Genomic DNA, 24,933 nt, shown 5'->3' on the forward strand with positions numbered 1-24,933 from the left:
TTTTTGATTCTGTTGACAGTTTTGAGTTTTCTACTCTTTACACTACACTTCCACACTATCTTATTTAATAAAAGTTTTCCTATTTAATTAAATGGTCGTTTTGAAAATCTGAATGCAAATATATTTGCTGCAACTCATTTAAAGCCTTCTTCTCTAATGACAAAGGTAAATATGCTAGATATACTTACTGGAGGTGTGTTGAGATGATTAAAGCTGTTAATTTTTTCCTTGATAATATTTATGTACGTTTCGGCAACAAAGTTTATCGACAGGTTGTAGATATCCCTATGGGCACTAACTGCGCCCCTTTAATAGCAGACTTGTTTTTGTATTATTATGAATTACGGTTAATGACTAAACTCAGTAAAGACGCGTCGAAATTGCATTTAATTGATAAATTCAACAACTCTAACCGTTATCTTGATGATATGTTTTCGTTAAATAATCAAGAATTTTCTCAATATACTGCTGACATTTACCCCAAGGAACTTACTTTAAATAAATCAAATTTAAACGGTAATAACTTTCCTTTCCTAGATTTAGATATTTCGGTTTTAAACAGGAAACTCCACACTAAAATTTACGACAAAAGGGACGATTTTTCGTTCCCTATTGTTAATTTTCCATTTTTAGATGGTGATGTTCCTTTGGCACCATCTTACGGTGTTTATATATCACAGCTCGTTCGCTATGACCGTGTGTGTTGTGACGTTTTTGATTTTAACGAACGTAATCTATGTATTACTGGTAAATTATTAAGCCTGGGATTTCGTTACCATAAATCACTTAAACCCTTTACTAAATTTTTCCATAGATATAAAGATTTGGTTTTGAAGTTTGGTTGTACCTTTAGAAAATGTATATCAAACGGGATAGCACATCCTCATTTTTACGGAAATATTGTTAACCGTGCCCGGAAATTTAGAAATGATCCTTGTAAACTTATCGCTCCTTTAAATAAATTTATTCTAAAAGGTTACCAATTCAACACTGTAATAAGATCATTGAATACTGTTTTGTTTTGGTAAAAATATTGATTTTGTTATCAGTAAATTAAAAGCAAACTAAATATTACTAGTATGCTATATACATATGTGCATTCATGGATCTACAATCTGTTGATACCTTTATCTTGGCATTGCACAAGGTCATGTTTTTATCTGACTGTTTATGACGTCTTTACACTAAATCCATTTGATGTTGGATGTGTACGGATTGATAATTTAGTCTAAGATGCATGATTTTTTTATTAGTTGTTAATGGCTTTCAACTAGCTGTCAGTTAACTGCGAGTACTCTCAGATCTGTACCTAGTGTCTTTTTATTGTTGGGATGTACAAGTACCCGGCCACGTCCACTTGTATTTTTGTCCATCTGATGAGTTAAGCCTTTTTTTAACTGATTTTTATAGTTCGTTCTTATGCTGTAGTGTTATACCACTGTCCCAGGTTAGGGGAGGGTTGGGATCGTTGGGTTGTCGTTTTTTTTTATGTGTTACATATTTGTTTTTCGTTAATTTTTTTGTACATAAATAAGGCCGTTAGTTTTCTCGTTTGAATTGTTTTACATTGTCATTTCGGGGCTTTTTATAACTGACTATGCGGTATGGACTTTGCTCATTGTCGACGGCCGTACGATATACTATAGTTGTTAATTGCTGTGTCATTTTGGTCTCTTGTGGAGAGTTGTCTCATTGGCAATCATACCACATCTTCTTTTTTATATACCTTCATATTGAACAGATACTGCTCCTTCCTGAAACAAATTTCCATTTCTAGCTTTTATACCATTCGATACTCTACATACATGTACGTAAATGCCAAAATGTTCAAGAAGTGTCTTATTGCTTTGTGCTATTATCGTAAGGCTTCCGGTTTGAGTTCCTTCGATTTTACGAATTGTTTTATTGAATTCCGATAGGTAGTACCATTTTGCAAAGGTGTAATTGTTAGGTTCACCCTTCGGATGACAATTTATATTGATAGTTTGACCAATAATGCTGTTCGACACACTCACTAATGGATGGTCTGTAAAATATTAATAATTTGATATTATTTAAATCATGATTATATTTCTAGGTTAACATATTAAGTCTTAATGTTCAAATTACTGCAATGTCAGTAACAAATAATGTACATTCATAAATATAGTAAGTTACAAATAATGTACATTCAGAAATATGTTTATTGCTGCTACAACTACAACGGGATAGATTTTAAAAAAAATAACTCCTGGTTTAGATTTGATACTTTTATTTCGTTTGCGTACACTTCTGCATATATTGACATTAATAAAATCTTGCATTTGGGTTTCAACATTTCTAAAACACTAAGATTGTCATGTCAGTCATGCATAAGATTTGCGAAATCTTTTGTTTTGTTTAAAAGTGGGATTATATGATAGTAGATCGCATATAGTACACTTATGTAGACAATCCTATATATTTTGTCATAGTATACCTCTTAATAATAAAACTTACACAGAACCTTGATATGTATATACGATTCCGATGTTCCAATTTCATTTGAAGCTGAACATGTATATATTCGTGTGTTAGTACGATGGATTGGGCTGAATGTCAAACATGATGTGGTATCTGCAGTTTTTTGGAAAGACATATTTTTTTTTGTCTTCATTTAGCTTGACTTTGATCAATTTACATTTGCTCCTCATTTTCAAATAAGGTCATACCAATATAAAAATAACACATAGCTGAGAGAGTGATAGAGCAGATATTTACTACGCGGAAACATTGTCAACTGAGGCATGACCAAGGTGGACAATGCTTTTTCGAATGGTGCCAATCAGCTCTCACAGCTATGTCTTATAGAATTCAATATACTATACTGAATGTTTTATTATTATTGGCTTCATGTGTTAAATTTAATATAAAAAACTGTTTAACTTTGACGTCTTGCACATAACAAAGAACCAGTTATTAAAAGAAAAAAAAACAGAATGAAGGCAAGATATTTTTGTTTTCATTATGACATTTTAAGAACAAGTTCGTTCGATGCCTAAACGTAAACCTTGATCTGTTTAATTGTCTGTAATTCATACGTGTTAATCCAATTCATTGTCCTTTAAATTTTCGATTTTCTATTGGTCTGCACGAGAGGGTGACATTCAAAACATTGTCTCCCGCTGAGCCATATGGTATGATAAATCATCACTCTCGTATTATCCAATCAAAATCCGGCATTGTGACGTGAAGCAAAATAAATTGAAACCCAAATTATGAATATGAATTCTTTCCTGTCCTAGTTACCTGTAATTGTACGTTCACATATTTGTTTCTTTGTTCTATAGATCGTTGACTCATTTCCAATGATGCCCCATTTCAAAGTTACATACTCATAGTGAATAAATGTAAAAATTGTTTTAGTTTGTTTCACCATTTCTCACACAATAGCGGCACTACACCTATTTTGTCTTAGGTGATGCGTGGAAACATACACTATTTCACCTTATAAAACAAAAGCGAGATATATATGTGCAGTATTCAAACTCATAAGTAGAAAATAAACTGAGAACATCACGGCTAAAAAACAAGACCAACGGACAAAAAATAGTACACAAAATACAACATAGAAAACTTTTGATTAAGCAACACAAATCCCACCAATCACTCGGGATGATCTCAGGTTCACCGGAAGGGTAAGCAGATCTATGTTCGTAAATGGTCGCATAAACTAATTTGAAAAAACAGTAAAAGGAGACACATCGAAACAGCACCAGATTAGCTAGGAAATTAGCTTCATAGATTTAAGCAATATCTTTACGAAAGGAACGACAGCGTCAATATGGTCAACTTCAATTTAAATTAAAGAAGTAAATAGATATTCATAACTATATCGACAATTTAAGGGATCAAACAAAACAAAACGTGCATCGAATGAACTTGAAAAAAAGAATATTCGGATGCATCGACAGGGTAACCTTCTCCGACATTCAAGCATCGCAGTGCAAATATTACTCAATAAAAATTTCACAATCGAAAATCAGAGAATTGACACTTAAAACATAATATGATGTTGTAAAATTAATCTTTTACTATTTTAATCACGGGTTTTTCCTAAATTGAAAAGAAAATTAGAATAAGAAAAGCTTTGCTATTAAATTTTTGCAAAATAGACAACTTCAACATTCTTGAATTTTACTGTACATTTTCAATGTGACAATATTTATGTTATTACTCTTCAGTAAGTCAACCAGAATTATCAATGACACAATTTACTCTAATTGAACCCCAGGTCAACCAGGGAAGCTCAAAATTCTCCGAAATTGTTCTATACTTACATCGAATATCCAGTATAACTGTATCTGTCAATGGCCTTTCTAACATGGTACTGACGGCAGAACATTGAAATGATTTCAAAATGTCCTTTTTACTTGGAACAAACGAATGTGCTATATTACTACTCGCATCGCTCTGAATGGTTGAACCGTTTTCAGTTAAAGAGAGAGTTTCTGTTGGTTTACCGCTGTTTACAGAACAAACTATATCTAGTTTATGTCCTGCGATTCCTCGAATACGTTTCTGGTGTCTCCTTCCAAACGTATTCAGGAAAGTCAAGTTGTTTGGTTATATTTGATGCGTTTCACTCAGTTTTAGTTTGTAACCCGGATTTGTTTTTATCTTTATCGATTTATGAGTTTCGAACAGCGGTATACTACTTGCCTTTTTTTGATGAACCTAACTATATACATTATAAAATAATTTATAACACATTCGTGTAAACACGAATTGCTGTAAATACATGTAAATACATGTAATATGCTAATTACAAATATGTTTTTCTTTACAAATAAGACAAATCAAGTCTGAATACCATTTGAAAAATAAAATAGTGTTTAGATGGTGTAGAGACCAATTTAAAATGTCGATTTTTAGGCATCATTGTCATCCAGACTTATATGATAGAAAAAAAAACAAAGTTTATTCATGTGTAGTTATTTGGTGACTTCCCAAAAAGTCGTTTCGTTTATGAAAACAGAAAAATGTCTTCTATCCAATTGATTATTACAATGTGAATGTAAAATTGTGTAATTTAATAATGTTACTAGTATCCGATAGTGCAACTATCTTGTTGAGTTCGATCAGATAAGTTTTCTATGAACCAGACCAAAGAGGTAGTATAACTAATAAACCTTTAAAGAAATATTGACACTTACTCTTTAGATCAACGGTGAATACAAGTATGTAAACTATTCCAGATTTCCAATGCTCGCAATTGTAATTCCCCACACCTAAGTCCGAGAAATTTCTGACAACCAAACTGCATTCATCGTTTTCATTATATCCAATAATATTAATGTTCAAGTCGTTAAGTTTCGGATTGTGAATTAAGCCAGCCGTATAAGGTTCTTCCTCATATTTATCCATTTTTGTAATTGAAGATATTTTTGGACCTGACCATGAACTTTCATTATGCAGACTGCATGTAAAATTGAGGACAACATTTTCACCCTTTTCTACAAAAATCTGTGTGTGTGTTCTTCTAAAATTAGCATAACCTGCATAATAAAACAGTCAAATAATGTTTAAATTAATTTCAACAAATATATAACCTTACCTTTTCTTCAATATTTTTTAATATAACAGTGTTTGAATAGAACTTGGCAGACAAAGTCAATAACATGATAAGTTAAAACCATTTTCACCTTGTTTATTAGAGAACAGATGTGTAATATCTTGGTTTGTAAATTTTCTATGATAAAACGAGTGTTATTAAAAGACATATACAAAAAAATATACGAAACAATATTAAGACAAACAGACAAATAATAGTACAAGAGACACGACATAGTTAACTAAAGACTAAGCAACACGAACCCCATCAAAAACTGGGAGTGATCTCAGGTGCTCCAAAATGGTAAGCAGATCTTGCTCCACATGTGGCATCCATCGTGTTGCTCATGTTTTTACAAGCCCGGTAAATAGTTTAATTCGGTAGGTCACATTCGTGGTGAAAAGGGAAGTGGATTGTTGTTACATGTACGACATAAGTTACTTATCCGATATCGTCTGTGAAAAGGTTATTCGATAACGATCAACCAATGGCGTCCGTAAAATCTACGAAGTGATGATTTCAACTTCACCATTTTGACCTCTTGGTTTGTTACGCTTACAAAGATGAAGAGGAAATTGATTGATACTTTTTTTAATGCTATTAAATAGGTTACAAATGTTAACGTTGACAATCATCTTTATTGTTTTAAGAAAAGTATTGTAAACCTTAAATATCCATAAAAGTTCAAACAAGAAGCACGAGAGGATTACTGATGGATATTCATTTTCATAAACCATTCAGGTTACATATGTTATAACTTACTCGGTGTGAGTCAAGGCCCCGTGTTAAAGGCCGTAATTTCATCCTATAGTTGTTTACATTTTACAAATTGTGATTGGATGGGAAGTTGTCTCATTAACACTCATACTACATCTTCTTATTCATGATTTTCAAACATGTAGTTTCGTTTGCCAATATTTGCAAGGTCTTTATTATTGAGATGGTAAGTATGACATCCTTTTTAAAAGATTTGATAATTAAAAAACATCGGTATTTATTTATTCATTAGAATCTAATATTGTTATATACTACCTGAAGAATAACAATCAAGCAGAAATAACAGAAATATCTTCAAAATACAGCAACTGACGAGCATTATCACATCTTTTTTAATTAACTGAAAATTAAAAGAATATAAATATTATTAGTACTCATAACTGTTTTAACGTGTCATTTGCAAATAATTTAAATAGATAGGTAAGTAGTTGTAATCTGACATCTAAGTTGAAATTTTTCTACATTGCTCTATATATTTGTTATTTGCATAAACTGCAGACATGAACGTAAATAAATACCATCGACATTAAGACATGTTAATCCTTTTTATAGAAAAGGGCTACATATAGACAAATAGAGAAACTAAAATTGGTTAGTATGGTCTCAAAAGTAGATGAGTAAGTAATGGGTAACACACACAATGAAGCAGAGTATACATGTGAAAAGAAGAGATTCGATACTTAAAATAGTTCGTAATTCCTAATAGTTCTATGTCTGTTAATGTAAACTTAAACTTAACCATGGCGTTGTCATTGTTTTTGACGTATGAGTATGAATGTCCCTTTGGTATTATTTGCCTCTCTCAAATTGTTTAGGTTAAACCTATATACGAACGAGGCAGTTCAAAGATAAATTCCCCTTCTGTTCAGATATCCTGGTATGCAGACAAGATGAAGTTGCTTGTCTGTATTAAATCGTACAAAATAATTAACTGATCAAATTTAAAAGCTAGACGTATAATACAACATATGTTACGAAAACATATTCAATTACATTTTCTCTCAAATATTATTATTGGCATTATGTAACTTTTCACCTTTCCTAAGCCTTGTATATTTTACGGTTACTATATCTTATGAATACGATTCTGAAATAAACTAATCTGATATATTAAACGGTTTCTTTTCATTAGTTTGGTACATGTTATAGTATAACATTTGCAAGATATGAATGTTGTTGTATACCTGGAAACATAAAGGTAGTCTAACGAGTTGAGTTAGGGAAAATCTTCTTTGGCTCTTTTGGTTACAGCGCTGCCTTTAGATCCAGAGATTGAGGGTTTGATTCCCGCTGGAACCATCCATGAGTTTTGCGAGCAATTACTACTTGTACATACAAGTGTGTATACGTGCTTGGCAGTTTGGTATGGTCACGAGTGTCAACCAGGACATAGGTGACCGGTACATGTCTATGTGACATGCAGGGAACTGGCCAGAGGATTACCAAGAAGAGGTCTCGGGGTTGTACAGTAGTGGACCTGTGAGTTGCTCGGATGGATGGTATGCAGCCCGAAAAAAGAATAGGGGGAAGAGTGTTGTACACCTGGGAATATAAAGGTAGTCTAACTAGTTGAGTTAGGGAAGATCTTATTTTACTCAAGCGGTTAGAGCGCTGCTTTAAGATCCCGAGATTGATAGTTCGAATCCCGCTTGTACCATCCATGGATTTTTACAACAATGATTAGGAATAGATTAAAGACAAATTTGTGATAGGACATGCTAAATAAAGGCAACAGTAGTATACCGCTGTTCGAAATTCATAAATCAATTGAAAAAAAAAAAAAACAAATCCGGGTTACAAACTACAACTAAGGGAAATACATCAAATAAAAGAGGAGAACTACGACACATCAGAAACACAACACTAAAATTTAACACACACAAAAACGAACTATAATATAACAATGGCCATTTTCCTGACTTGGTACAGGACATTTTGAGAAAAAAACAAATGGTGGGTTAAACCTGGTTTTGTGACTAGCCAAACCTCCCGCTGTTATGGCAATGTTAAATATAACATTAAAATGACAACATTACATGACAGGACTACACTACAAATAAATGGGAGAACATATAGGACAGAGAAACACACAAATAATAGCTATCAAAAAGTATATATGTTTATGTAACAGTAAATTTGTAAAATCAGGGATTATGTAGAATCCCTTTAAATTTCAGGGATTATGTAAAATCACTGGTTAGTTTAGGGATTATATATAATCGCTCCAATTTTCAGGGATTATTTATAATCACTAGAAAAAACGTCATGGACTATATAGATTAACTGAAATATATAACATAAAGTAAAGAAAAAAAAGAAAAACATGGCATACATAATATTCTTTTTGTCGGACTTTTTTTTAACATTGTTTTTCACTGAGAATATAGAATAAAATGAAAAAAATGAAATCGTCAATAAAGCTAGTTTACACGTACAATCGTAGTGATAGTCGTTCGGTTGTATGACGGAAACCAAGTGTTAAGCACAATATTTTAAAAACAATCATTTATTTTAACAAATTTGGATGGCATCGAATATTACACATTTGCCCTACCTTTGTACAGTCACATATATTCAATTCACATCTGTTTTTACCACAATATCAACATTCTAAAAAACATTGTTCATTATATATCGAATAAGATTTTACGGCACGTCTAAGACAAACAGAGTTTAAAGCAACATCTGAAGGTACCGTTTAAGGGAAATCAGCCTTGAATTGATATCATGTATGAGATCTGACCAGGATTCAATGCGTTATGGCAAGGCGTTAATCTTTTTCAGTCCTTTCGTGAATAATGGCCAAGATGTTTTTGCGATCTCTTTTTCCTCGAAACACTTGTGGAATTGTAATGAGATATGCATATCTTGCATTTTGTTTTTCCTCTGCAATTTGAATTAACATTCAACCCAAGCAATATCTGTGCCTGTACCATGCTTATTTGTTCGTGACATAATGAGGTTTAACAGATGAGTAAAATATAAATGAAAAAAAACTGATCACTTAAGATTCACATAGTAGATCAGGAATGCAAACTGTTCACTTTAACTTTCAAGGAGTAAGAAAAACAAAAAATGATAATATGTCTATATTTATTTATTCTTTTCATGAAACAAAGAATCATTGAATAATTGATAATACCTGAAATCATATTTGTGAATTTGTAGAATAATTATTAAAATGTTCAGTGTTTATGTAAAATCACCGGTCATTTTCAGGGAATCTATATAATCACTAAAATGGTTTAAGTGATTCTACATAATCCCTGATAAAACAGGAATTATACATAATCCCTGATTATACAAATTCACTGTAACATATACATTACAAGATTATTGCATCGTATTTACTTGCGTTTGTTTAAATTACATCCATTAAGTGGCTAAGAAATAATGGATATATTAATTGAAAAGTTTTCAACGAATGGAATTCTTCAAACCACACTGACTTAACAAGAACAGCCGATATTAATCAACTTCGACTGAGGCTTTCGCTAAATTATGTTTTAGTACTTGTTTTTTTTATATCATTATAACTTAACAGACTAAACAAATTTTTGTTGAACTCCCTACAAGATTCTGGTAAACTGAATCCCCCTATCCAATATAACTCTACATTCGAGTTGTAGACCTTATTACCTGATCGTCATCCCGGTCTTCCCACTTTGCAGAATCTATTGCTGTATTAATATATATCAATGTTTGAGCCAGTTCTAAATATGCATAAAGTAAACATCATTTGACTTTAAGCAAGCAACATAAATTAATCATTAGTCCAAGGATTGTCATCAAACGTTGAACTTTCTTTCAATTATAGGTGGCAATCAAGGACTGTTACCAAACTGCTTTTATTTCTAATTTATTTCACGCAACGTAATAAGTTGAATTTATATATGTTGCCTCAAAGAAAGAAACTATGTATAAAGAAACAACTAAATGACTCAAAGAATTACCTTATAACTGAAGTATAACAAACACATTGGACATCACGTACGAGATAATTCATACTTCTACTAATAAGAAACGTAGCGCCTTTGCCTATTGTCTTTGTGAATGTTAATTTTACTGCTTGGTCTGTTTTTGGTAATGTCCGTTTGACGTGACTCTGTTCTATGACATTTTTTGTATTTTTGTCTTGCATTTTTGCTAGTGTGCTTTGTCTGTATTCCCTTTTGTGATTCTTTGATACATATGACATGGTTCTGCACTTATACACACCGTCATTGCGTTATTATGCTATTGTATTTTTTTGTATTTTTGTCTTTCATTTTTGCTACTGTGATCTGTCTTTATGCCTTTTGTGGGCTTCTTTGTTACATATGTGTTTGTTTTTATAGTGATTTAAACATGTTAAATTGTGACACAATGTTGACTGCTGAACCCCTATTTTTGGACATTTTTACTTTTTGTGTCTGTGTGTTTTGTTCACACATTATTTTCAATATATTAGCATTTGATACTACTATCATACAATTGAGAGGTTTAGCTAGCAGCTGTAAAACCAGGTTTAATCAGCTATTTTGTACATAAAAAAATGCCGGTACCTATTCAAGAATATGACAGTTGTTATCCATTCGTTTGATGTGTTTGAGATTTTGATTTTGCCATTTGGTTAGGGACTTTCGTTTTTTTTAATTTTCCTCGGAGTTCACTACTTTTTAATTGTGACTTATCTTTGGTTACCTCCTTAACTGTGCCATTAATAAGTCGATTGTAAGTTCACTTCATAACATTATAGCAAGATTAAAGGCATTCGGTGAAACTATATATTTACGTATTAGTATTTCTATTGACATTAAAATTTAGATAGTATACATTCTGCGAAGTAACAAAATTCTTTTTAAATGAAAATATTAATCGTTAGTAATTAAACAAATCTAACCTTGTTATGGATATATGTGCAGTTAAACGTTTTCTCTGCATTCCATTCAAACTAATATACTCCTTGAAGATTCTTGAAAAGGTTCTCTATCGTATTTTATTCGGTAGAGCAAAAAACGTATAAGGAAAATGAACCCACAACAAATTGATGACAGACATTTGTAGAATTTAATAAGGTTGGTGTGTTTTCTGTGACAGTGCTGATAACATCAACATGATCAATGTAAACAAATCATTAATTCTTAATTTTTCCTCTTTTCGAATGTTCTTTTCCGTTATCATTTATTGAAAACAAAATGAAGAGGAAATAAATACAAATAAAGTACAATGGACAACTTTTACTTCGAATCATTATAACAATTTAATAATTCATATAGTTTCATTTCTTTCCATTTTTTATTTATTTAGCTTTTAAGTGGCTTTGTTGAACTAACTGTCATTAACTGAAGTACTGAGTCTCTCAAATCTGTACTGTCTGTCTTTGTGTGCTTTGTATCGATATTAAGAGTTTGGCACTTTTCAACTGATATAGATTTGTATCAGTTTTTCCTAGGTAATGTTGTTACACATCCGTCTAAGGAGAAGTCGGAAGGAGCAAGGAGGGTTGATGTGGAGCACCTGCAAACAGGTTTATCCCTGCCACATTAGGTATGTACATTTCTTAGGTCAAGACCTGTTATTCGGTGGTTGTATTATTCGTTCAAAGTTGCTATATAACTTAGGACGTTAGTTTTCCTGTTATCAGGCCTTTAAAAGCTGCCTTTATGGCTTATTGAGTTTTCTCATTGTTGAAGGCCTAACATTTTTGGTTTTATTTTCGTCGTTTGAAATCTGGTGGATACTTGACTGATTAGCTCTCATTCAAAATCATTTTATTTTTTTCTTTACGAAATGAATACAGAATGTGGCGGGGTTAAACTAATTTGATGCGTCACCCCTCGCCTATCATGGGACATTGATTTCACAGTACAACATAATAACAAATTATAAAAATCAGTACGAAAAACACACAATGCAAACATTTACTTTACTACTTGAACAAAATAGAAACATAGCAACATAAGCAAATAGTTTGAAAGCCTATTATTTTTAATATTTTGATGACGGTTTCTGTTGCTTGCTTTTGATTGTTTTTTGTTAGTTTATAGTATTTTTTTCTTTTAATTTGAATTTGTTTTTTTGCTGTCGAGATATTATGCACATTTTAATTATTAGTTGACTACGATCCAAACGCTTAAAAGCACTATAAATCACACTCAAGAAAATTAACTCAAATTCTTTAAATAAAAAGAAGATGCGGTGTGCATATATGATTGCAAATGAAACAACTCTTGATATTTGACAAAATGACATATCATTAACAATTATAATGACCATACTGCCTTGACCAATTAGCAAAGCCCATACCACATAGTCAGTTATAAAAGGTCCCAAAATGACAAATGTAACACAATTCAAACGAGACAACTAACTTCTGTTCATAATAATGAAATTATAACAAATATGTAATAACACAGCTATTAACGACAACTACTGAATTACATGTTTTCTGACCTTAAACAAGGACATACAAAATGTGGCGGGGTTAAACCATTTTGAATGCGTCAACCCTCCCCTAACATGGGACATTAATTTAACAGTACAACATAATAACAAACAATACAAACCTGTTGAATAAGGCTTAACTCATCAGACGGATACGAAGAGAAATACATCTAATAAAAAGCACAAAGTGTACGTGGATCGGTACTTGTACACCCCAACAACAAAAAGAACTGTACAACATAATACCAAATTATAAAAATCAGTACGAAAGACAAACAATGCAAAGATTACTTTACTACTTGCACAAAAAAGAAACATAGCAAATAATTCGACAGCCTATTATTTAAAATATTTTGATGACGGTTTATGTTGTATATGACGTATTCAGACATATGTACCAACTGCTCATGTTTGTAAACTAGTCATCATGATTGACGTAAAATCAAGAAATCATGAATGGTTGATGATTCATTAACGCAAAGATACAAATAAAGATAGTTATATAAATTTGAAACTTATGGAATAAGTTATTATACATGCTATTCCAATCAAAATTTGTCTCCTGTGATAGCATGTCTTTTGTAATTTTCTTGAATCAGCTCATTGTTTTCTTTTGTATATTACAAGCCAGTGATTTATGAGACTATCCATTGAAATATTTAAGTATTTGGAAGTATTTTTCGACAAGCTAGGTGGAAATATAATCGTGTTTTGATAATGGCTTGAGACGATGTTACTATAATGATGCATATCGATATCACAAAGATTTATCGCTTGATACGGATTTTCATAACCGTCACCAGATTGTTTTATAGAAGAGCTGTCATCAGAGCTAACAACATGAACAACATCGGCTCTTAATATATTATCGTTACTTTCGATACTGCTTGAGGCATTATCATTATTCAATCCTGCATTGTTGGCTGTATGATCAAAAATAGCATTGTTGTAATTCAAAGTTCCTATTTCATCATAGTTATTATCTGGATTCATGTTAACAATCTCGCTCATGTTTTTTCCACGCTCACTGTAGCAGAAAATATGTAAGCATCCACATAATAAAGCTATTCCTGCAGCTATACTGCCCATTAATATCCAACAATACCCATATACATATGTAGATTTAAAGTCGTCGTCTGAAAATGAAATGAAATACAAATGATGAAATCAATTATTTATTCGTATTTAGACAATAATTAAGTATTTTTGTTATCAAATGACATTATGCTGCAATTTTGTTTGAATCAGGCTAAAATGCTTCAAGATTTTTGTTCGCAATAACACAAATCATAATGTGTGCCTTTATTCACATTGCAAACTCTTACTTTATAGAACACGTTGCATAACTATGCTTATAACATAATAATATGATTTAGATTCGGGTGATTGTAAGTAGAGGACGACACCAAAGTCTATTTTCCAGTCTTGGAATAGCCTACCGCAGGTTACAACAATATGCATTATGGTGGTATTAATATTTTTCGTTAGTTTTAATTTGAATGTAAGATGTTTTATAAAAAAAATCAACTACTTATCAAAACAAAAGGATACATATATCAAGAAGAAATTGAAAACACATCAATAGAGACAAACATGAAAACTAGGTTGAAAAAAGTAACAAATGTGACGAAAATTGAAAAAAGTTCTCAAAACCTTTCCTCAAAAACTACATGAATTAATAACTGATATTTTAAATGGAAACACGTCTGATTGGTCAATTTGAAGTTGATATGGTCATAATCACAAATAACTACATTACATGTATAATTCATTATAATACGTTATAATGATTGACCAACAGAATCTCCCGTCATTTTGAAATAAGATTAATTCCAAAATGAATTGTAACATTCATGATGACTGGAAATTTGTGCACAGGTAAATAAAAGAAAAAGACTCGAAAGAAATCGTGTTTTCATGATCCTAGCAAATAAGAAATGTAACTATAAGTATTGAATGATTCTTTTAGTAATTTTATAGGGTTGTAAAAGTGTTGACCGTGCGTACATTTTTAGAATGAAGTGCTTCCGCGATTCATACAAAATGTTCTTCGGTCAACGCTTTTACACCCCAAATAAATTTACAAAAAGAAGCATTCAATTCTTAAAATAACTGCGAACACCATTTTTTTTTTAATTTTAAGGTTTATTTATCCCATAAATAGATTGCTTTATTATGTTTATCAATATATGGCAGAACCTTTCGAATTTTGGGGTCGAAATGCTCAACAACTTCGTATTTCACTTGGCGTTTCTAACCTTTTTAAATTGCGCGTCACTTATAATCTTTGAAAGACGAAACGGATGTCTGGTATTCAACATGTTAATCCTCGTTTTTAAGATTATTTTGCTTATTACTTCTTGTAACATTTATATTTTATTTTACCTTGTATTTGCATTGTTATTTCCTTTAACATATTATTTGTTTTGAAATCTGATTTTATTCTTAACGTTTATCTAATCTATTAAAGATAGCAAAGCGCACAAATTTGAAAAAAATGAGAAAAAGTAATAAAGAAACTGTATCTTAGTGCGATAAAAGGATGTCTGTCTTTTTTTTTTGCTAAATTTACGCCATGAAACTCACCTGATACATTGTCAATTAAATTGGTTGTCGTGTTGTTCACTGAAATAAGATTTCAAGAATATATTAGAGTAAAATAACGAAAAATGATCGAATACTATTTAAAACAAAAATTTCCGTTATATCATATGTATCATATGTATATAGATAATAATGTACATTTGATTGCAATAAAGAAAATATATTGGAAGGATATAAGTATATTATTTAATTATTATCAATGTTATTAAGTGTGAGAATGTTACATGTACCCTTAAAACTTACCTAAAGAAGTGACAACTAGTGTGATTGTTGAAGGTGTATCTGTAATAAGATTTAAAACAAATAAGAAAGCATAGTAACGAGAAACGATAAGAACGCAGACAGAACAATGGACGAACACGAGTCAACATAACAAAGATGCCAGTTAATTAAGATATATGTATGGCATTTTATTATTATTATCATTGATATAGCTATCTTTGATATTTTAGATTGAAAACTCACCCAAAGAAGAGTCAACTGATGGGCTGGTTGTTCTGCTATCTGTAAAACAATTTCAAAAATTAGAAAAGCAACATAACGAGTATCAATACCATGAGACATTGATTCATTATGCACGTTGTAGTTCGTCTCATTTTGATAGCACTTTAATAAATGGTATCCTACATAAGAGATATTTTCAAATGTTGTGTCAAATGTTTCTGCAAAAGCGCCTACAATTATCTTATTTGAGATGTTGTTATTCATATGTAGAAAGGTGCAACAGCATCTGTATCAAATATTAATACACAAAAAACATGATCCCAGGTGATCCTGTCTTTCTAATAATAAAATCAAACATTTTAATTCTATCGAGCCTGCGACATATTTGTGGAATCGAAAAATAACGACGCAAAAGGTAAACACATGTGTTTCATTCATGTTCCCTATTCATCTGATAACTGCACTTTAGTCTTTTTTTTTTTTTTGCAGTTGGAATTTAGATACAGTCGGGATTACATTTTTGTCACCATTACAATTTTGTTAAATCTATTCAGATATTTTTAAAACCTTTGAACATTTTTTTTTATGGTTTTTAAAACAAAATCATTCTTCTTTTACTGCTAAATGGTGTAGGTTTTAACACTCAATATTACATACACTTATTGATACCGAGTCGCATGGTTCAGGAAAACCTTTTACGATATGATTAAAATTTATTTTTTTGAATAGTCATCATCATTTTTTTCTAAAGTAAGACTGCTATTAACAAGTGCATTTTCCCAAACAAATTGAAAACAATAGTGATCTCATAAGTTAAGTATGTTAATTTCAACCACAGTACACACGAATGAATTTATACATGTGCAGGTATCATTGTACTAGCCAGACATGCATGATTTAGGAAGAACCATCTAAGGTATATCAATAATCTGTAATAAACTAAACCTATAACATGCAATTGTGCCACATGAGCTTAAACCTAGTCCTTTAAAACAAATAGTTCAGGACATATCATAAAGCTTTTAATTCATTTACAAAAAACCTTTAACACTGAAAAAGTGTCCTTTGATTTGGAAACTGCAAAGTTTTCCTTGATTTACAAGACATGTTTCGCTTACAATCATGAAAATGATAGACCTCTTTCTCTTACATGCATATGTTGGAAAATTATGAACATGTGGGAACTTATGCCGTCGTGACACATGCAGACAACAATCACACGAAATAAACACGCATTAAAAACCATACATGACATCCGAAGTAATCTGTATACTCACTTGTAAGAAGAAGTTTGTAAACATGATTGTTTGTAATATGATTTTCAACGTATTGACATTTGTATGTTCCTTCATCATCAAAAATAAATTCTTTTATCATCAAATTACATGTTCTGTTTTTGTAACTTCCCACAACATTTATGTTTGATATGTTCAACTTTCTATTAACACGAAATCCTTATGTATATGGAATTAATTTTTCTTCATTAAATATGTTTGTCTTTGACGATGACCTATTTGGTCCAACCCAGTTTCCGTTTATTTGACTTATGCATGTACAGTTTAGACTAATTATATCACCACTCCTGACAAATACTTCTTGTTTGTTAGCTGTATAATATAAAAAAAATCCTTTCATTTATACAAAATTCCGACAATGGTTTGTGTACATATGACCGTATCAAGTTAGGAGCTTAGACACTGCTCACACACTTATGCTATAGACTGTTATGTGGGCCTCAGTTATCGATTTGGGTTTTTTGTTACAGCCTTTTATATTTTAACTACCCCCTTTTTTTATTTAGTAATGGTTTACGATAAAATTGAAATGCAAAAAAACGAATAAGAGACAATACAAAATCAAAGAGAAAAGAGAAACTGACAACTGTATGGCAAAGAACGAAAAGCAACAAACAGAGTTTGATTTACAATTATCTATCGATATAAATATCATTCCAGAATCAGAATGATGCCGAGCTCTTATGTTTAAAGAATTATTTTTCAATAGTATTTGACTTCCAATCATACCGTCATTTAAGTCAAAATGAGGAAAAAATAAAAACTAGAGAATAATTGAGTGTTTACTATATAGAATAGAAAAAATGGACAAAATATATTTATAGGAAAAAAAGTGTCTGAATTATTAAAACAAATACTCATGTTTAAGAAATGAACAACACCCCACCATTTGAATCAAGGTCATTTTCATATGGCTACATTTCTAGACAATTTTTAAGATAGTAAGAATTCGTTTTCACAATAGTTATATAGCTAAACATTCTCAACCAACATAATGCATTAATCAATATGCATTCGGTCCGATATTATCTAATGTACATGTATAAATTATTATAAGAAAATTTCCTGCTCATGGATATTTACTATCTGATATGATTTTAACATAACAACAGCTACTAATTTTACATATAACCACTAAAAATCTATTACCTATTACTTTCAAAGCTTCAATGAATACAATGATAAATTTCCTTCTGTCCCACATCTTTTTAACAAACAAAAATCAGTGTACATTTATTTCGTTAGAGTTCAAATAAATGGTACATATTGTATTTGAAGTCTTTCTTAAATCATCAGGTTTGAACTAGCTAAAAAATTATGAATATTAAAAGTTTCAATTTAAAATATTCTCGGGTTTTAAATTTTGTATGTATCGAAAGCATTTCTATTTCCCTTTTCCGTTATTCATCTCGGAAACAATAGAAAAAGGAAATGCGAAATGTTTTCCTAGGGTCATTAACTAATTGTATAATATTTTTAAATTGTATAGCTCTTATCGATTTCTCTTTGACTGTTTGATTAAACAACAACTTCCTGAGTTCTCCATAATGACAATTTTAAATTGAAATTGATTTATTTTAACATACCAAGTTTATCTTTACAAAAATGCTATACTGAACATAACACTAACTGTCACATTTCAGCATATCGCGTAATTTTGGTGCACTGTATGGGCTAAACAAACGATCCGAACAGCGTCAATTACTTGTACAGATCATGAACGTCGAACTGCGACCTTGTTTATATGAAAATTTAAAAACCGATACTTGAAATTTACAATGCATATTTCAACTTCAAACGTGATTCAACGGTACACTACGGATTTTTTTTAATACAACTGACCATTTATTGTTAGATAAGGATTTTCGATATCTTCAAAAGCTCGTTATCTATAATCAGTCTGCAAAATACGAACCTTTGATCGGAACTCTCGGTTTCAACACCTAGATGTCATTCATTTTGACAAATAAAGTGTAAAAGTATAGTTATCAGTGCTCGTTATTTATATAATATGTATAAGTTTATTTCTAACTACAGTGTTGATTCATATCAGATATACTAGACATCTACGCATGTTGAAAAAAACCACAAGACGTGTTTGGATAAATTTGTGTTCAAGGTAGATCTACAATATAATTAAAATTTTATTTACACTCGGTACAATGAAGAATTGAAATTTAAAAGAGATATGTTAATTTTTTCAAGAGTAATATAGACTCCCAAAAGACAACACAACATGCAGGAGGATACCATGTCTAAATTGGACCGGCTTTGTACTAGACCTTTATTTTCTAACGTGCTCGTTTAAAAGTGGTTGTCACCCTGAAAGGTAACAATCCCCTGATCTTTCCACAACCTTTCAGCATGATACAAAAAATGCGAGCTTAGCGGAAAAGCAACAAATACAAAGTGTTGCCATATCAGTTTTAAATGACTAGGATCAAGCTCATGCCATTCCGTACTCAAGACAGGCACACCACGTTTAGAACTTTGAAAATTGTGTCATTCTTCAGTTACAACAGTTATTATATTTATTTTAAGATGCTCACCTGTTATCTTAAGTGTAACGTAGGACTCCAATATCCCCTGTTCATTGCTTCTTTGGGAACATATGTAAATCCCGTCGTCGTTCAATGATACATTTTGTATTTGGAGATTATAGTCACCTTCGTTTATATTACCAACAATTGCAAGGTTTTGCTTATTAGGTAAATCTGGATTGATCTCATTACCATCTGCATACAAAATGACTGTATTTTTTTCATTGGACTTTACTTTGTCCCATGTCGACTTGCTGTTTGGAAACAGTTTGCATTTAATGGTTACATTAGCACCTTCTGATGCATATACATTTTGAGTGTATACAGCTATAAAAAATAAAAAGAATTGAGTTTAAAATAAGTGTTTCACTTCCATTATCATTTTTTTTTTAATTAACATAGTGGATAAAAAGTTGTATTTTTATGTTTTTTCAAATAAGACGTTATCCTCGAGGATAAATATTGGAAATTTACAATTAAGTAATAATTTCATTAAGATCAATACTTTGTAAAAGTACAATCAACTGATTTTATCGGTGGGGGGGGGGGGGGGGGGGGGGCAAACGGCAAACTAGGAATGAAATCATTTTATTTCATTTTATTTTCAAACGGCTACTACTGTATCAGTAAATACTAATAGGGTATATCTATATTTTCGTTGTAAAAAAACAATTAATCCGTGGCCAACTGAGAACCAAATATTTTTCAACCACTTTTCTTTTACATGTAGTATATTATTGAGAATTGTTTTTGTTCATATCAAAAACAGAAAATTCTCTTGAAATCGCAAATCTTTATTAATTGTGATCGATAATTTGCCTTTGTTATAGCACAACAATGCAAAACTGAATAACATAAATAGTAGTAATTTTGAAGTACCAGGTGCGAGTTTTGACAAATAATGTCTCCACAGTGATGCTCGAGGCAACAATGTTTCGAAATACTCAAATATTAATACTGAATGATAATCATGATAATGCATGTTATTTTACTAAAATCAAATGTTTGTTTTATATTACCATTCATTTCATTGGATACATGGCATTTGTTAATTTTCACTAAACCTTCCATACTCCCCGCACCATAGCAAGTTACATGTGATAACATTAGCAACAGGTGCCAATGCAAAACGCTGAGCCCGACGCTTGCCGATCAGGAACAAAAATACCCAATGCAGACGATGTTTAACAATTCTTATTTCTACATCATCTCCGTCGTTTTGTTGTTATTAGTTATCTTTTAGTTATGACTTAATTTTCTGTTTACAATTTTCTTTCGTATTACATAGTGAACATTTGAAACATGAAGTATTCACGACTTCGTCTTGGGTGATAACTTTCCCCCTGTTTGTATATACCTTAACACCACAAACCAATTCAAGGGCTGTATGTTTATAATATGGATATGTAAAAAAGTAATTAATAATTTTTGCAATGCTAATACGAACACAACCATTCAACCACCCTACATGCAGTTATAATACGTCTGAATTACTATTCAGAATTCCCAAATTGGAAGTGTGGTCAACATATGTAGCAGAGTTCACCGTGACCATTTTTCTACAAATAAGATAAGTTGATAACCTTTAAAAGACTTTTGTTTAGTGTTGACATGATAACATCGATGCTCTCTGTGAAATGTCATTAACGACGCTACAGAAAGCAGACTGTATTATCTTTTTTATTTAATTTAACAAATAACGTAGTTATGTAGGATTTAAGAATCCAAATATTGATGCACTGATAATTGCGATTAAACATTCAGCTCTTGTAAATATTGATCTTAAATACATATCTAGTTGTCAATTTAATTTGACGTTAATGCATGTTTATGTTATAGCGAAATAGTTTTCACTCTACAGCTCGATTTTGTTCTGAATAAATATTCATGCGTAACACCATCATAACCATGTCACAGTGTCTATATGTTGTGGATTTTAGAGACGCATTATTTTCAATTCATTTAATTATTAAATGAATACTTTTTTACAAAATCCAAGAAAAACAAATAAGATTTTTGATAATGCATTTTATCTCAGTTACTAAAACTTTTTTTTTAACTCTTATCCAACTTATTATTAAACGTAGTTTTTGTTTCATTTTGATCAATATTCAGAGCATATAGTTTCTCGCTAAACGATGAACAAATGATCAATATAAACATGAAATGCGTGTGCATTAGCTAACTCGAACTTGGTGCCAAGGATATAGCAGATACATGTACAGTTAAGTCTGCTTCATAGTTTGACTTATATCTAGAGAAACTGAAAATGAAGATCGGTTTAAAAACGAAACTTTACAACAAAAAATAGATGATTGTAGCTTCCAAATTGCAAAATTTCTCTTTCTATGTAGCACTATTCAAGTAGTGCCTTCATACAGAGTTTATATCTCCAGATTAATACGATATTTCAGGGCTTGTAATTCATGTCGTGTTTTCCTTGAGTTGCGGCTAACAAAAAAGCTATTAATGACGTCGAAATCATCAATTCTTAAATTTTACGAACACAATCAAGATTTAGTTGACCGTTTTGAAATATTTGTTTTATTCCACAGATATCGGATATGTTTCAAATGTCTTTTGTAAATTCCGTTCCATTATCCTCGAAAATTACCTACCAAATAAGACGTATAACCGGGTTTTTACTGACATGAGCAACACGACGGGTTCCACATGTGAAACAGGGACTATTTTAGATCATCCCCAACTTTTGGTGTTATTCGTGTTGATCAGCCTGCAGTTTTTAGTTTTCGATGTTGTGTTTTGTGGAATAATCTTCTTCTGTTGAACTTTTATTTTAGCCATTGCGTTGTTAGTTTATTGTGGGCTTCTGAGTTTGAATGCCCCCTTGCTTTATTTTGCCTTTCTTTAACACAAAAATATAACTTTTTCTCTTACTGTTGTTTATATTTGTTTACATCTAAATAAAATGTATTATTTGCACAACCTACCGTATAAATGAATAAATAAAACTTCTGTCAAATTTTAAAAGAAGAATCAAGGCAAAACAAGAAGAAGGCGTCAGTTACTATATTCCTTACAAGCACGATCTATCCTCATATATTGCATTGTTTCGCAATCTGTGACGGAAGCAATTAAGAAAGTAAGTATTTCTTGACTTTTGATTTCAAGTAATTACAGATTGTTTTCATTACTAGACAAGACAAACAACACAACATGACGATATACTTTTTAAAAGTGTCTTTGTTGGTCTTCCTTTCAATGTATTTGTAATTCACCTTATTGTAACATCAACACATACTTGAATGTGTAATCATGTACTTAAATTAAATAATGCATCTACTTACATAGAAAATGCCATAAAGGAATTAAAAATATACACATGCATAATATATGCATTTTTCTTATCTACAATGAAAAACAAATAGTCATTTGTGTATGATCTAACAAACAGTTACACTAAATATTAGATGCATCGTGAATATCTTTGTAATATTATCTTTCAAAATGTAGGTTTATTGATGAACATGATGAATGAGGGACGCATTAATGATAATGACAGTAAAATTTTATGACAATTTATCGAAAAAGAGATATTCATAAAGAAATACTACGTACCTTTTCATGAAATGTATTGACGGACTCATTTAATAACTTCCTGTCATTTCATTTTTTTTTTCAAGTAAAAGGAAGGTTTTAAGATCATAAAACGGATATAGCAATACAACTTTGATAGGGAAATCATAATATCATACGAAACAATGGTAGATAATTATGATAAAATGTAACCTGTGACCTTGTTTCTTTACAATGTAGTTTGAATTTCATTATTTAAAAGGAGTCAATTTTAGCGAATAACTTCTTTTGAGGGTCAGCACTGTAATCTTTCTTAAGTTTAAACAAGTTACAAATGTACCATACTTTTCTTATTCATATTTCTGTCAATAGTTTTTGCCCATTATTTTTCTAAAATTCCTGGACTGCATATAGTTAATTGTTATATGTATCTTGTAACGAATTAAAATGCATCCCACTTATCAGTATTTCGAAAAATCAGTCGAACACATACGACTACATATTCCTTCACTTTGTCATAGCAGCACATCCGTTTATCATATAAAGTCTATGTCATCGTCATATCCGAACAAACATATAAAACTGTAAGCTTATCATGAAGTGATGTCGGCGGAAGGAGATGGGTATCACACGTAGGCATGCATTTATAAATGTATTCATGACGGTGCAGGTGAACTTTGCTTTGCTGATTTGCAAACATTTGTTGAAAAACAGGTCCATAGAACATGATAAATAAGTTGTAAGACCTATTGCTTTAAAAAAAAAAGAAGATGTGGTATGATTGCAAATGAGACAACTCTCCACAAGAGACCAAAATGACACACAAATTAACAACTATAGGTCTCCGTACGGCCTTCAACAATGAGCAAAGCCCATACCGCATAGTCAACTATAAAAGGCCCCGAAATGACAATTGCAATGTAAAACAATTCAAACGAGAAAACTAACGGCCTTATTTATGTACAAAAAAGAACGAAAAACAAAAAGGTAACACATAAACAAACGACAACCACTGAATTACAGGCTCCTGACTTGGGACAGGCACATACATACATAATGTGGCGGGTTAAACATGTTAGCGGGATTCTAACCCTCCCCCTAACCTGGGACAGTGGTATAACAGTACAACATAAGAACGAACTATAAAAATCAGTTGAGAATGGCTTAACTCATCAGATGGACAAAAATACAAGTGGACGTGACCGGGTTAGTTATAAGTATAAGTTTAATTTGAAGATAACTTAAAATAACGTCATGTAGGCGGTAAATGCATCTCAAATTCGAAAGTCGAAATATCTTAATATTATAAAGTTAAAAACAACATAACGAGCCATGCTTATTACAAGTAAATTAGGCTGAATGGTTTCTAATGACATATCTCTTGTTCATTGAGATATAATAAACTCTCAAAAAGCATGTCTAACAGAAAATGACTGTACAGTATCTTTAGAATTGTTCCAAAATTGTTATTCCACGTTATATTTACATAAGTAATCTTTTGGATCACATTCTCATCATTCCGGAATGCAGAAACTAAGATATTAACGCTATCTTCAAATTGAACAAGATATCAACTGATGTGTACAATTTAGTACCACAAATGTAAGCCTTAAATGTATGAGTGAATACATATGCAATATTCGAAATTAATGAGTCGAAAACAAATGACCAAATAGGGCCAAAGGTTGCATTTCTGTAAATATATACCGTACAATTTCCAACAGGAACTCTCATTACA

At 31.3% G+C, this 24,933-nt stretch overlaps 1 protein-coding gene across 1 annotated transcript; it reads right to left on the minus strand.

Annotated features, from left to right (window-relative positions):
• Positions 1–12,338: 12,338 nt before the first annotated feature.
• Positions 12,339–23,052, minus strand: LOC127717959 (uncharacterized). Its single transcript, XM_052223839.1, has 5 exons — positions 22,967–23,052; positions 19,668–19,985; positions 15,845–15,883; positions 15,362–15,400; positions 12,339–13,911 (listed from the first exon to the last, which is right to left on the minus strand). The coding sequence occupies exons 1-5, from the start codon at positions 23,016–23,018 to the stop codon at positions 13,376–13,378; spliced, it is 984 nt and encodes a 327-aa protein (XP_052079799.1). The 5' UTR covers positions 23,019–23,052; the 3' UTR covers positions 12,339–13,375.
• Positions 23,053–24,933: the final 1,881 nt, after the last annotated feature.

This window comes from Mytilus californianus, unplaced genomic scaffold (assembly GCF_021869535.1).
Source record: "Mytilus californianus isolate M0D057914Y unplaced genomic scaffold, xbMytCali1.0.p SCAF_10, whole genome shotgun sequence".
NCBI classification, from domain to species: domain Eukaryota; kingdom Metazoa; phylum Mollusca; class Bivalvia; order Mytilida; family Mytilidae; genus Mytilus; species Mytilus californianus.

Excerpts from the sequence above, each read along its gene's own strand:
- LOC127717959 (XM_052223839.1), bottom strand. The coding sequence starts at position 23,018 with ATGCATATATTATGCATGTGTATATTTTTAATTCCTTTATGGCATTTT. Across the intron at positions 15,401-15,844 it reads ATCAGTTGACTCTTCTTTGG|TGAACAACACGACAACCAAT; the intron begins GTGAGTTTTCAA and ends ATCTTATTTCAG. Across the intron at positions 13,912-15,361 it reads TTTAATTGACAATGTATCAG|ACGACGACTTTAAATCTACA; the intron begins GTGAGTTTCATG and ends TTTCATTTTCAG.